Here is a 15,954-nt window from a genome sequence, read left to right on the forward strand (position 1 = left end):
GCACCACTATAACAAAGCTCAGAATTATTCTTTTCTCTGCATTGCTAATAACAGCTCAAAAGAAGGCTTCTTTTGTTGTTATTGAGTGTTTGCACTTTCAGATGTTGAGGATCAGACACGGGACCATGTGTTACAGTCTGCAGAAATAACACACACAGAAGCAGAATGAAGGGAAGTGGAAATGTACACAGCCTGCACTGCTCTGCTTAGCTTACAGCAGAGATTCGTACAGTAAAATTATCCTGGCAGTGGAAAGTTAAAGCTGGCTGTGCCAGGCCAGCTTATCTTATTAAATATTTATACAAACTCCTCCTTTATGTTATTTCTTCACAGCATTAGTTCATGAATATTAATCAGCTTGGAAGATCTGTAAGGGGACACATTTTTCAGACCCACAGGAAGTATTAGTTTGAAAAGGTTAAAACAAATTTGGCTCTTGAGTACAGAATTATGTAGGTTTTTTCTTTTTTTGTGATTATCACTCATTTGATAACCATTAGAATCAGCAGTTTCTTGATTTCCTGAACATTGCGGTTCATCATGAAGCTGGAGGTAAGATCTGAGCTGATTAGAAAAACTTTCTGTAACAGCTAACTTTTATTTTTAAGATCTGAGACAGCAGGCCTTGTGTTTATGAAGGATATAGTTTGTGCTGATGTGTTGGGATGAAGCTATAATAAAGGCTTACATTCTAAAGAAAGCAGGAGAAGAAATGTTTATGTTCAGGGACATTAATTTTTCTGTTTTTTCGTAGAAAAAAAAGGACATCACAAATCTTAACTTATAGATAAAAGAAGAATTCCATACATGTTGGCATTTTGTGCAACAGTCCTCATTGATGGCAAATTGTGTTTCTTCTCATATTTCCTACTTACTGAGTGAGCCTTACCCAGACTCTGTTTTAATTCTGCCTTAGTAGATGTATCAGAAAATTATAAAGAAATCATGCTGACAAAAAAATGACAAAAAAACTTTAGGTATATTTCCTAGATTTCATCTCTTGAAGACACAGCTTCATTCTTTAGAATCATAGGTCAGCATTCCAGTTTATACTAAATAAATGTGTGTTATGCTTATGGGTCAAGCACTATCCACATTTTGAATTATTGTATCATTCATCAGTTAAATGCATCTAGTAAGCAATTCAGACCAGAAAAGGAAACTTTTACCTTTAAAAGAGAGTAACATTCTTAAGCCGGACACCAGGGGAGGCTCATGCATCCCATACTTGTTATGGGAACAGAGCTGATGACCTATTGCTTGATATGATCCATTTCCTGTGATTCTGATTTCAGGTAGGAAAATTCCTTGTGGTAACTGAAGCAATAGCCTGTGTCACTACTGCCCTGTCTTGTTTCTTCTTCAGGAGCTCAAGCACATTATGAGATGGTTCTGGCTCTCTAAACTCCAGTACAGCTTCTTTTTCCTCATTGAAGGTATCAGCCAGGGGAAGGAGCCGATTACATTGATGAATACATTAATTTAGGTTCTGTCTCTTTTTTGAAAGTGAGGATGTACACTCAACTATGTCTGACTGTGAGACAATATTTTTTAATAATTTTTCTTCCCTGGTGAGTGACTAATAGAATTCAGGGATAGCAGTGGCTTCATTTTGAAAGTGGTTGGCTGTGCCATTATCTCTCAAATGACTTTGATGTAGGGGACTGTCATACTAGGTAAACCTCCTCTTATGATGGAAATTTAAAGGACAGTCTCAATTATCCTTTCTGGATTGCTAATAAAGCCAGAAACTTCAGTTTCACTCAGTAGCCCCTGTCCTTAAACTGCTGTAGAGTCAGTACAAAACTCTTTCTTTTGATAAAGAGAGCCATGCTACAATCGTCTATGCAAACTGCATAATTTCCTAATTGACATTTGATTCACAGTTCTCTAGCCATCCTCAATGTGTCTTTGTGATCCTTATAATTTTGCATATAAAAATTAGGTGCCATGGAGGATTGACCATTGTTCTTATACTAATTTGATGTGGATGTTATCTTCTCTTCAGCAGGTCTGCTACTTCTTTGCTGATGCAATCCACCGGCTCTTCTCCCTGTATCCCCTCTGTAAACTGATCATACAAAGGTTGTTCTGATGAGAGTGATTTCCTATATCATCAATCTTGAGCTTCAACTTCTTATTCCATGAACATAGTTCCTCCATTTGGTGGGAATGGACATTAAGACTTGCCTGATATTCTAGTATGTCCCAGCTGAGCTGCTCAGGTTTTTGGTTGGTATCTTTATAGGTTCATAGGTTGTTACTAGACTAATGACCATAGGACCTTACAAGCCTAGCCTCACACCACAAGTCATTTGGGTCCCAAGTATCATACAAGGATATGTTCATAGGCAGGTAGCTAAGGATTTGTAGGGGGTGTTATGAGTGTGAAGAAAATGAAAACACTGTCATCTGTGTTAGCATGCCTGGCAAGAGATTTGTATATATTTTCAGATTAACTTGTATTGAATGCCAGCATGTCTAATTATGAAAATGTAAATAAGTTTTTAAAATGTTGAGTATTTCCCTGTTTATACAAAATGTTTAAAAAATATGTGTTTTTATGCATTTCCAATTGTGCATGTTTGTGAGGGAGACTCTAAAATACAAATTGTATGTAGCGAATCAGCTGATCAGTAGGTGATGTCAATAGAATGTTCCAGGTTGCTATGTGATTATTTGAACAGATGATTGACAGGAAAACAAACTTTTTCGAACAGCTAATTGTTATTTTTAAAATAAGACCATTGATATTGTTAAACTGGACTATAAAATAGACTGTTGAAGTCAGTTGAAGGGCAGTTAGTTAAGAGTTGCAGTCAGTCACAGATACAGCTGAGTGCTGTGCAGTGGATACCCAAAAAAGGACTCACCAAAAAACTGTAAATCTGATGTTGCCTTGTTGTTATGTTTTAGATTAGATTCAGGGACAGTATTCTCTAGTTAGATTAGGAAAGTTTAGTTATTTAGAGAGAATTTTTCTAAAATGATGGACTTCCATCCTACAGTTTAATTTTATATTTCTGGTTATTTAATTCTGATGTATATTGAAAATGAATTGATTTACATTCTTTTTAATAGTTTTACTTATTATTACATGTTTTTCATTACTTTACATTGTGGCTGGACAGTCAGTATATTATTTAGCGATCACAGAGTGTTTTATACCTGTTTGATACTCCCCAGGTCACCTCAAATGCCTGGCTGCTTCTGGTCATAGCTATAATTTATTTTGATATTTCATTTTTAATTGGTCACCCTTTGAAAGGGTGTGTAGACCTGTCTGAATCTGCTCTGGTGTTTTTCTGTGATGCTCCCACAGTGGTGAGGAGTCAGTGGTGAGGATTGTGGCTCTTTAATTGCTGACTCCTTTTTAAAGTGGGGGACTTCGCAAAGATAATACTTTTTTATTGATGGCTTATGTCCAAGATGGTGGGTTAATTTACAGTTTCCTGTCCATCTGTCAAGATTTCATCTGAATAGTGTCAGGGATTAACTCTGTTTTACATAAATGGGAAATATATTCCACAGTGTGTGGATTATTTGAGACACATATCTCTCTCCAGCATGTTCTGTTTATGTCACAAGTAAAGTACAGATCCCTGGATCTAGTGTTTATGGTGCAGTTTGTTTAGTGCATGTGAAACAGATCCATCAGGGCTGGGGCTTAGGAAGACCTGTAAGCTAGGAAAAGATCCCCTGTCAGCAATGTGTAGGAAGCTGAATACAGAGACATAGCCTTTAGGTGATCGGTGTAGGACAGAATATTCATGCCCTGAGTTCTATTGAAAAATTATTGTGGGTGTTCCAGCTGTTGTAAGGGTTTGGTTAGGTATATGCCAAAGGGGACATTGTATTCAAGTTCAGGTCTAATAGGGGTTGAATAGCATGGTACTATAACTTCCTTGGATCTGAATGCCATACCCTTACTTATAAGCTGGGTGACATATAATTATTTTCTTATTTTAGCTACATGTTGGTCAAAGGCCAAATTTCAGTCAACAAGATCCCTTACTACTGGGTTGACTCTTAGGGCATTTTATCAATGGGATAATTAACTTGCATTGACAGTTTACCAAAACACATTAATAATGCATTTTTTGGCAATGGGTTTTAGGCCATGGCTTTGTTACCAATCATTTTCTGCCTTAAATCCTCTTGCAAGATGTTTTTGTCTTGGGTGCAGTCTATAATAGCTCCTAATTTATAGTCATCTATGAACTTGTTGAGCCAGAGGCCTTTACCATTAGCCTTGACTTCTGAAAAGTAGATGCCAAACAGGAGCAGGCCCAACATGGAGCCCTGGAGTACTACACTGGTGACCGGTCTATTGGTAGAGGTGTTCTCACCAATGCTGACTTCTTGGGTCCTTTCTGTGAGCCAGCCAGCAATCCAGTCAGTTATGTAAGGGTTTATGGTCAGGTCAGAGAGCTTGTCAACAATGCCTGAGTGTGGTATAGGTTCATAGGTTCATAGATTAGTACTAGGCTAACTACCCTTGTGGGCCATTTCAAGCCTAGACAGTTACCCCTTGTGAGAATCAAACCCTGCACCTTGTGTCTGTAAGGTAAACACCTTAACCATTATGCCATCCTCCCACCCCTTAGCTAAATCAGGATATGTAGCATGCATTGTTTTAGCCTCATCCATTGCCTTGGTGACCCTCTCAAAGAAGTCTGCCAGGTTAAGTAGGCAAGATCTTCCATTAACAAAGCCAAATTGGGATGAGTGCAAAGTTTGTAGGTTGCCAGTGTCCTTGCTTATCATTTCCATGATAATTTGTTCCATGGCTTTGCACATTACACTCATTAGACTGATGGGTCTGTAGTTACCTGGTTAGTTGATGGCCCACCTTTGTATAGGGCAATGACCACTGTGGCCTGTTTCAAGGCTGTACCTGAAGAGTACTTCATGTGGTCCTAATTAGTCATGTTTTAGGGTATTTAGAAGTCAATTAGGGATGTTGTTGGGACCTATGGAGGTGGTTTTCTTGGCTTTAGCAAGTGCTGCCAGCACCTGGTCCCTACTGATAGTTAGGGGAAGTATGTTGAAGGTGATTTCACCTGCTGGAACTGGGTGAAGTGGGTGGTGAGGTTTGAGCTGAATTAATCAACCAGTAGATTTGCTGTGTCACCCTAATCTGTGTAGGTGGTACTATTCACCACCAGTTCTATCTTGACCTCATAGTTGGCCTTTTTGGACTTAATTAGACCTCTTTGTTTTTTGTTAAGTTGTATAAGAGAGCACTTGTTTTTAATGCAATTGCTTTTCCTGATTTTGGCCATGAGCTTTCTTCTTTTATTACATACCCTGTTTAGGCGGGGTTTGTTTTTAGTGTTTGCTTTGGGTTTATTTCTAGGAGGTATGGCAGCCTCTATGCAGCCATTCACATGTTAGTATATTGACTCTGTAAAAAATTATGTATAGGTAGCTGGGGTCTCTGGGTTCGGGTGAACCTGGAATTTTGACAAAGTGTCATTTAATAGTTCTTAACTGATACCGGTTTAGGTAGATTTTCTGGGTTTACTTTTTACTTCAAATGAGGCAGCTTTATGATCCAGCCTCATTAATGTGGACGTGACATGGAGGTGATGCAGTGTTGTCCCATGCCGGTGAATACCAGATCTAGTATGTTTGATTCCGTGATTGGAGCATGCATCAAAGTGTTTGTGTTAATAAAGTCCAGTTAGTGTTGTGCCTGTGAGATTGAGGCAGTGCACATTTCCCTGTCTATAGAGGGGTAGTTAAAGTCACTCATGAATTAGGTGATTGGTTGGATGGTGAATGCCTGTAGAAGGTTTAGGTAAGAGTTGTGAAACTCTAGGGTCATAGATAGTGACCTGTAGCTAACCATGAATTTGTGAGAAACCTTACCTATGGTGACTTGCACTTGGAAGAGCTCCAGGGAATCATCCTGTTTAACCAACCTGGAGGTTTGTTTGTGCTAACATAGATCAAACCATGTCCACATTTGGCCTCAGTCTGTGCTGTTGTTGGTCTAAATGTGTAGAAGGCACTGTAACTTTGTCCTTCTGCAGTAATGTCTATGGCTTTAAACCAAGTCTTGGTCACAGCACAGACAGCTGTGCTCTCCAGAGTGAGGAGGGATTGGAGTTTTTTGTTTAGACTGTCAGCATTGACAGTGCTTGTAGACTTTTTCACAGTGTTGGTAGTTTTGTCTTTTTGGCATTATGCAAAAAGGTTCTAGGGGTGCATGACATTTTGGCTAATATCTGAAAGCCTAGGAGGGAGAAGTGCAACCCATCCTTGGCAAAGCAATATTGTCTTTTGACTATGTTCTCTGATGCTGACAGAGACTGGATCCCCTGGAATGACACCAGAAACTAAGCCAATTATTTAACTCAATCATTTTATGTTCCTACTGTGGCATCATCCTTGGTGAAGGTAAAATGCTGCTCAGTGAAAGGCTCATACCTGTCCATGACACATATTCCAAGAGATCTATTATGTCTCTTTTCATATAGTCTAATGAAGTACATCTCGAGTAATTTACACCCACGTGGACTATGATAGAATGATATTGGTACCTGAGGTGCAGTAACTTGATTGCATGTGTGATGTAGTGGATCCTGGTTTCAGATAGGCAACTAACTGCTGTCTTCTCCTTGTGCAACCTGGTGAGTAGGGCATCTGTGTGTCACACAATGGGGTCCTAGTGAGTAGTGCATCTATGTGTCACACAATGGGACCTAGTGAGTAGTGTATCTATGTGTCACACAATGGGGTCCTGGTGAGTAGAGCATCTGTGTGTTACACAATGGGTCCTGGTGAGTAGGGTGTCTGTGTGTCACACAATGGGTCTTGGTGAGTAGGGCATCTGTGTGTCACGCAATGTAACCTGGTGAGTAGGGCATTTGTGTGTCACACAATGGGACCTGGTGAGTAGGGCATCTGTGTGTCACACAATAGGTCCTGGTGAGTAGGGCATTTGTGTGTCACACAATGGGTCCTGGTGAGTAGGGCATCTATGTGTTTCACAATGGGTCCTGGTGAGTAGGGCATCTGTTTGTCACACAATGGGTCCTGGTGAGTAGGGCATCTGTGTGTCACACAATGGGTCCTGGTGAGTAGGGCATCTGTGTGTCACACAATGTAACCTGGTGAGTAGGGCATCTGTGTGTTACACAATGTAACCTGGTGAGTAGGGCATCTGTGTTTCACACAATGGATCCTGGTGAGCAGGGCATCTGTGTGTCACACAATGTAACCTGGTGAGTAGGGCATCTGTTTGTCACACAATGGGACCTGGTGAGTAGGGCATCTGTGTGTCACACAATGGGTCCTGGTGAGTAGGGCATCTGTGTGTCACACAATGGGTCCTGGTGAGTAGGGCATCTATGTGTCACACAATGGGGACCTGGTGAGTAGGGCATCTGTGTGTCACACAATGGGTCCTGTTGAGTAGGGCATCTGTGTGTCACACAATGGGTCCTGATGAGTAGGGCATCTATGTGTCATAAAATGGGGACCTGGTGAGTAGGGCATCTGTGTGTCACACAATGGGACCTGGTGAGTAGGGCATCTGTGTGTCACACAATGGGTCCTGGTGAGTAGGGCATCTATGTGTCACACAATGGGGACCTGGTGAGTAGGGCATCTGTGTGTCACACAATGGATCCTGGTGAGTAGGGCATCTGTGTGTCACACAATGGGACCTGGTGAGTAGGGCATCTGTGTGTCACACAATGGGTCCTGGTGAGTAGGGCATCTATGTGTCACACAATGGGGACCTGGTGAGTAGGGCATCTGTGTGTCACACAATGGATCCTGGTGAGTAGGGCATCTGTGTGTCAAACAATGAGGTCCCCCATGACAAGCATTTTAGGCAAAGTGTAGTTTTGATTTATAGGCTTTGCACTTAGGGGGACCATTAGGTGTAGGCATATGTGAGATGTTTGGTGTGTGCTTTAGTGATTACTGAGAAACAGTGTTGCCATTAGGTGGCTTTAGAGGTCTTTGAGTTTGGTGAACGATATGTGTGAGGGAAGTAGTGTTTGTATTCCTAGCAACCTCATTTGTGTGTGAGATTTTTGCCTCCAAGAAAGTGGTATATTTACATCTCTCACATACTATGATATTTTCTTTAATGATTAACTGGTATTTTGAGAACATGAGACAATTGGCACATTGCCTTAGGGTACCCAGGTCTTCCAGGATGGACAGAGACATTTGGAATTTGGATCTCCATGTTGTCTGGTCCTATAATAGATATGGCTGTTTAGGACTAAGGACTGGGTTTTAACAGGGTCTCCTAGGATAGTTTCTGGGGTTAAGGGCAGGATGTTATACAATGGCATGAAATGGTAGTGCTATTTGATGCATAAGCTAGCTGCTTTAAGCTTATTTCTGCATAATACCACACTGCTTAACATGTTTTGGATTGAATCTTAAGTTTGTAGACAAATTTTTTTGTTTAGGCATTTGCTACTATACAGGGGTCAGTTAACTGCTGCAGCTCAGTGGACAACTTGAAAACGAACTCCTCCATCGTCTAGCCAATAAATAACCAAATTTTGAGCTTTGTGCAGTGCTTCTTAACTCAAAGAACACAGGTAAACACCTTCTGCCACAAGATGTCTGACCCTGGAATCTGTTTTATTTATTTATATTTAACATTTGTTTACTGGGAAAGTCCGACTGGAACAGAGGACATTTTCAGCAGAGGGCGAGGCCTTGGGAGAAAAGCCCCGGATGCATGTCTGTAGAATGTGGGAGGAAACTGAAGCACCCAGAGGAAACCCACACAAATGCATGGAGGACATGCAGACTCTGCATAGAAGGCATCCCAGCCGAATTCAGACTAGAGACCTCTTGCTGTGAGGCGACAGCTCTAAACACGTTAATGTGAAAGCACAGCAAAAGCAGCTCTCAGGTGCAGATTAAACAAATAAGTCACTAGTTAATTCACCCTTCTGTAAAGTGATTTGGAGGCACACAGACCAGAAAAGCCAACAAGCAAAAATGACTATTTTTTGCTACAAAATTAAATTCCTGCTTTAAAAATCCCTCAGAAAACAGTAATGATCACTTTATAAAGCAAGTACAAGTACAGCTAATCAAGAACATATTCTTAGCTTATCTTGGATGGCTTTGGATACAGCTGAAGCACTTGAAAAGCATGGCAGAGTCCTCTGTAAGTGAAACACGTATCTTTAATATCTGTTTGAACATCTTGCAGTAAAGAGGTGAGGGATGTCAGTAATGTTTTCAGGAGTGAGTAATCTATTGTATGTTTTCTACCCTCCTCCTCTTGCTTTAGATTTTCCTTTTGCACCATGTCAGTCATGTGATTAGCCATGTCATGGCTTAGTCAACTATTCCTTACTCCGATAAGGCACTATAGTACATGGGCTGACAGTGTGTTAGCTATTTACTGACAGTGATGTCTATTTCCTAGGCAACATTTGGGCTTATGAGCTTCCTACAATTATATACACTTTCCTGAACATCTCCAAGCACATCCTGGAACTCACAGTTATGGAACTAAATTAGGTAGAAAAATGGAAATCAGTACATCTAGAAGACAATAACTTGCAAATGTATATAAAACTGTGAACAAAATAGCAACAAATAATGTTAGAGTAGGACTTGGAGGATTTATATAGGATGAGGAAAAGGAAGTCAAGCAGTTTTACAAGCCAGTAAACAAGGTGAGCAGATCATTAGCATACTTAGGAAGATTAATCAGCAGTAGGTAACACAAAGTTATTGTCCTTCTGTATAGACAGGTGGTAAGGCTCTACCTGTAGTACTGTGTGATAGTCTGGAGACCTAGCATTCAACAGTAGGTACCAATAAGTTATTGTCTCTCTGTATAGATAGGTGGTAAGGCCCTACCTGTAGTACTATGTGATAGTCTGGAGACCTAGCGTTCAGCAGTAGGTACCAAGAAGTTATTGTCTCTGTATAGAAAGGTGTAAGGCCCTACCTGTAGTACTGTGTGATAGTCTGGAGACCTAGCATTCAACAGTAGTTACCAAGAAGTTATTGTCTCTCTGTATAGATAGGTGGTAAGGCCCTACCTGTAGTACTATGTGATAGTCTGGAGACCTAGCGTTCAGCAGTAGGTACCAAGAAGTTATTGTCTCTCTGTATAGATAGGTGGTAAGGCCCTACCTGTAGCACTGTGTGATACACTTCAGACCTAGCGTTCAGCAGTAGGTACCAAGAAGTTATTGTCTCTCTGTACAGATCAGTGGTAAGGTCCTACATGTTGTACTGTGTGATAGTCGGGAGACCTAGCATTCAGCAGTGGGTACCAAGAAGTTATTGTCTCTCTGTATAGTCAGGTGGTAAGACCCTACCTGTAGTACTGTGTGATACTCTGGAGACCTAGCGTTCAGCAGTAGGTACCAAGAAGTTATTGTCTCTCTGTATAGATAGGTGGTAAGGCCCTACCTGTAGTTCTGTGTGTTACTCTGGAGACCTAGCATTCAGCAGTAGGTACCAAGAAGTTATTGTCTTTCTGTATTCAGGTGGTAAGGCCCTACCTGTAGTACTGTGTGATACTCTGGAGACCTAGCATTCAGCAGTAGGTACCAAGAAGTTATTGTCTCTCTGTATAGACAGGTGGTAAGGCCCTACCTGTAGTACCATGTGATACTCTGGAGACCTAGCATTCAGCAGTAGGTACCAAGAAGTTATTGTCTCTCTGTATAGATAGGTGGTAAGGCCCTATCTGTAGTTCTGTGTGTTACTCTGGAGACCTAGCATTCAGCAGTAGGTACCAAGAAGTTATTGTCTCTCTGTATAGACAGGTGGTAAGGCCCTACCTGTAGTACTGTGTGATAGTCTGGAGACCTAGCATTCAGCAGTAGGAACCAAGAAGTTATTGTCTCTGTATAGATAGGTGGTAAGGCCCTGCCTGTAGTAATGTGTGATTGCCTGGGGACCTAGCGTTCAGCAGGATATGGACATGATGGAAGTAGTACAAAAGACAAGAGCAAAAAGAGTGTCTTCAAAAGAAATACTAATAATATGAGGGTTTAATATTTATTTAACATTTGTTAACTGGGAAAGTCCGACTTGGAACGAGCCAATTTTCAGTGGACACCCAGGGAGAAATGCTCCAGACACATCTTTGAAACCCACACAAACACAGGGAGGACATGCAGACTCTGCACAGAAGGCACCCCAGCTGAGAATCGAACAAGAGAACCTCTTGTTGTGAGGCGACAACGCTACCACTGCACCAGTACAGTACCACTGTACAGTCATGTAGGAGGAAGGCAAAGGAAAAAGATGGAACCATTTAAGCACTACAAGAAAATATGCAGAGTACGTCTTTCAAAAAAATGACATGAGAAAAAACAGAACATGATTCAAAATACAAGCTGTAAGGAACAAGGCAGATAATGAGGAATTATTATTATTATTATAATTATTACTATTATTATTATTATCTTAGTTAAGTAGGATATTCAAATTATCCACAAGGCAAGGGAATTAACAAATTTGTTCAGCCAAGCATTCCTTTTCAATGTATCTATCTTGAAAAATCTGTATTTCTGTGATTCGCAGCAACTAGACAAACTGCACCGTGTGAGCACTTATTTATTTATTGTTTATCATGCAGTTTGCAGACTGACCAGACTCCTTTTGCATTCTGGGTCTGCCTTACAACATTGTTGTACCCAATAAGACTGCATGTAATTAGGCAGGGAGCCTGAAAAGTGACTGTTAATGCACTATACTAACAAAGCTCATACCTTCTTTTTGTTGTGAGTGTTTGAAATTTGAGGTGTTCAGGATCAAACACAGGACCATGTGTTACACTCTGTAGATATAACACACACACAAGCAGAAAGAAGGAAAGTGGAAATGTACAGAACCTGTACTGCTCTGACAGCATAGATTCCTGCAGTAGTTATCCTGGCAGTGGGAGGTTAAAGCTGGCTGTGCCAGCCTATCTCATTAAATATTTATACAAACTCCTCCTTTATGTTACTTCCTCACAGCATTAACTCATAAATATTAATTAGCTTGGAAGCTCTGTGTAGAGACACTGAGACACATTTATCAGACACACAGGAAGTATTTGCTTGAGAAAGTTGAGACAATTTTAGCTCAAGCACAGAATTGCTTAAATTTTATTTATTTTTTTATTATTATTACACATCTGATAACCCTTATAGTCAGCAGTTTCTTGATTTCCTGAGCAGCGTAATTCATCATGAAGCTGGAGGTAAGATCTGAGCTTAACCCTTACAGTTAGCAGCGTTTCTTGATTTCCTGAACAGTGTGATTCATCATGTGGAAGCTGAGCATAAGATCTGAGCTCGATTAGAACATCTTCTTTCTGTAGCAACTAACCTTTGTTTTCAGATCTGCTGCAGCAGACCTTGTGTTTTGTGAATGATGTAGTTTGTGCTGCTGTTGGGTTGAAAACTATAATAAAGACAGAAAACAGCAGAAGAAACACATTTATGTTCAGGGACATTAATTTTCCATTTTTCCCCTGTAAAAAATATGGCAGGAAATCACAGATTTCAACTTAATAATAAAAACAAGATTCTTAAAGGGTTGGCATTTTGTACAATAGCACTCATTGATGGTAAGAAGTGTTTCTTCCTCATATTTCCTACTTGTGCAGTCAGGGCTTGTGTTAGTGTAGTACCGCAGTGCATTCAATTTTAAGTTTAAAAAGTTTAAGTAAGGCATTATCAAGTTCCATTTATTATAAATGTAGCATATCACCGGGCACCACTCGGGTTACTTTTCCAAACCTAAGAACGCATCCCCCCAAACACACACTCACTGTGTTAATGTTCCAGAAGTAATAAAAACATGATGGATTTCTGAGACTTAGACTGCCCCTCATAAGCTCGCTCCACCAATGTATCTTCCAAACTCATAACTGCTAAAACAATAAAAAAATTAACAAAGCTTCTTGGGTGGAAATAGCAAAGTGTCTTCAAATAATAAGCCAAACCATGAATGTAAGACGAATCATTGCCTTCTCGAGGGTGACACTGCAGGTGTGGGGTTTCTGACAGTTTAACCCTTAAGGCCAGTTGCAGTTTGTATACTAACTGGTGATATGTAGTCAGTGGGGGCATTCACACCAGATGTTTCCTGGTTCATTTACATATAACATGCGATGCATCAGTGGTGCAGGAATATAAGCATGTAGCCTCTGTCTGCCACACCATAAATAAACTGGGGATCCTTGTCTGCCACACCATAAATGAGCTGGGGAGCCCCTGTCTACACTAATAAATGAGGCTGGGAACCCTTATCTGCTACACTGTAAATGAGCTGGAGAGCCTCTGTCTTTCACACTGTAAATGAGCTTAGAGCCCCTGTCTGCCACAATTCATAAAATGAGCCAGGGTATTCCTGCCCCTAGTAGAAGAATGGCACTTAAACTGCTTCTGCTGACTTACCGAGTGTCTTTGCAATAAAAGTAGTGGTACAGAGTTAAGTCAAATGTTACTCCTGGCTCCACAGCAATTCATCCATCTGCTCTGTAGCTGGAGCCTGTACTTCTGCTAACACAACATGACTGACCTATCAGAGAAGCTATGTTTGCTCAAATGTGGAAAACAGCAAATCCTAGACCCTTTGTCTATGGAAATTTATCTATGACATGTTGGTCTTCTTTGAAGGTTTCATTCAGGTATGTGGGACAGCCAAACTTACCTTGTAATTTTCTGCCTAAAGAAGACGGCAAGCATAAAAAAAACCTCTAGTTTGGGACCTTAATCTCTTACACCATTAACTCACAGGACCGTGGTCTAGTAAACATGCTGCAAGTGATCATTTTTACATATTTGTCATTTGGTCACAGTTCTTGGTGTTTTCCAGTCATAAATAAATAAATAAGATTCAGGAAGAATCTGGAGCATGACAGTGCCATCACCATATGATAGAAGAAAAGAAGCTGTAAGGTCATAGACTTGTGTCCTCTCATTGATAATTTACTTCATTACTGTGTCAGCGTAGTCTTTGAGATCCTCAGCAATCTGTTTTTTTTTCTGAAGTCCTTTAGAGTTAACATGGCGCATCACCTGAAAAGAAACTAACAATTTCCTGAAAAAGATTATGGGATCAGTTACTATGTAGTCAAATAGGATCATCATAATATTTTAGGATATACAAAGCAAGTCAGACCAGAGGCCTTGTGTGCCTTGCAGTACCCAGCCCTAGGCTGCATCACCTTCTGGCCAGAGGCCATGTGGGCCTTGCAGTACCCAACCCTAGGCTCCAGAAATATTATATGGTCATACTGAACCCTGTGGGTCCTGTAATTTTTGTACATACATCGATACTTCTGATGTCTTTTTTCATCCTGATTTACTTAAGGTATTTCGTTTTAAGGGGTCTAGTAACTGTAAGACCCCCCATGTTGTCTATTTAGCTGAGTGTGGAACTTGTGCGGCATTTTATGTGGGTATGACTAACAGACCCCTACGTGATAGAATGAGAGAACATATCTACCACATTAGAAAAGGGTCCCCACATAATGCACTTTCCAAGCATGTAGCTGAATTTGGGAACACTCATGTTTTTAAGTTTAAGGTGATAGAAATTATTACACAGAATATCAGGGAAGGTAATATTACAACATATACTGAGTATAGAGAGGCCTGCTGGATTTTTCTTTTGCGGGCAGATAGAGGAAAGGGCCTAAATGAAAGGGCTTCAATCAAACCCGTTCTAAAGAAAAGGAGGTTGTGCAGATGAAATCAGGTTTGATACATCTGTTTCATGTCTTTTTTCAGGTTTCTTCACATAGGTTTTAATATGTAATATACGTGTTTATATATTATTACATATTTTCATTTTTATTTTATATGTTTTATTTTAATTTTTATTTATGATATTTATTTATTCATGTATCCCTTGAGATTTTTAAATATGTATTTGCAGTATATCATGTTCACTTTAAATGTATTGTTGCACACAATGGATGAGATTGATTGATTGATTAATTGGATATTTTTGAATAAGGACTGTTTTTATATAGTAATGTATGTTAGTTTTTTGATTTGTTATCTGGTCTGATGAAGCTCCTATGCGAAAGCGCTTACCTGATTGCATTTTGACAATAAATTTTGGATTTTTTATCACCTTGGACTTAGTTTGTGCCTGGACATTACAGTCTACAGTCGTGTTTTACTCCGTTGGCATTTTTTACGTTTTTACTGATTAAGTTTAGATCCCTAGATTGGGTGACCCTCATGCTGTTTGACTTACAGATGTGTAGAAGCTCCATCAGGGCTGGATTTGTAGGTGCCTTACAGTTCAGGCATCGATCACTCTGCAATAGTTGTAGGAGACGGAGTAAAGGAATAGGACTTTTAGTCTATCCACATAGTATGTGTCTACACCCTGTATTTTCTTTGTGAGGAACATGTGAGGTCATTCCAGCTGCTGTAAGTGCCTAGTTAAGAATGTGTACCTTTGTTTTTGTTTGTTTGACATTTGTTAACAAGATTGGTCCAACTGATCCAGAAGGACATTTTCAATGGAGACTCTGGGAGAAAAGCTCCAGTATAATACAAACAATTATGAATGTACATACAGTAGAAAAAAAATGGATGGTAACATAAAGCAGAACAGTTAACATAAAGCAAAGAAATCTGGTATGTAGTAGGAGATGATAACATCTAGAACTGAGAAAAAAATTATATACAAATGTCAAAAGTCATTGTAGCTGCAAATGAGCATCAGATATTATACAGGTTGATATGATTTATATTTGAGTGAAATAGAGTCATGAGAGTTAGAGCTGTAAAAAAAATGAAGACATTGCATAAAAGATAGAGAAAGGGGATTTATGTAGGGTCCTGTCAGGGGCAAAAAGATTTTTTTTTTGTGAGGGGTTTGGTTTTTTTGGGAGTTTTTTAGGCCCCAAATTTTTGAAACTTTTTTTTAGCCCGGGGGTTTTTGATGGGGTTTCTTTAAAATTAGAGGGGGGGTTTGGTTTCC

At 40.0% G+C, this 15,954-nt stretch overlaps 1 protein-coding gene across 1 annotated transcript in view; it reads left to right on the plus strand.

The window, feature by feature from the left end:
• The first annotated feature begins 423 nt into the window (after window positions 1-423).
• Window positions 424-15,954, plus strand: part of LOC122798775 (zinc finger protein 271-like) — a 243,283-nt gene continuing 227,752 nt past the window's right edge. Inside the window, exon 1 of the mRNA XM_044067887.1 lies at window positions 424-552. Coding sequence (XP_043923822.1) covers window positions 541-552 — 12 coding nt within the window. The 5' untranslated portion in view covers window positions 424-540. The remainder of the gene's footprint in view (window positions 553-15,954) is intronic.

This window comes from Protopterus annectens, chromosome 3.part1 (genome assembly GCF_019279795.1).
Source record: "Protopterus annectens isolate FY-2018-M chromosome 3.part1, PAN1.0, whole genome shotgun sequence".
NCBI lineage: Eukaryota > Metazoa > Chordata > Ceratodontiformes > Protopteridae > Protopterus > Protopterus annectens.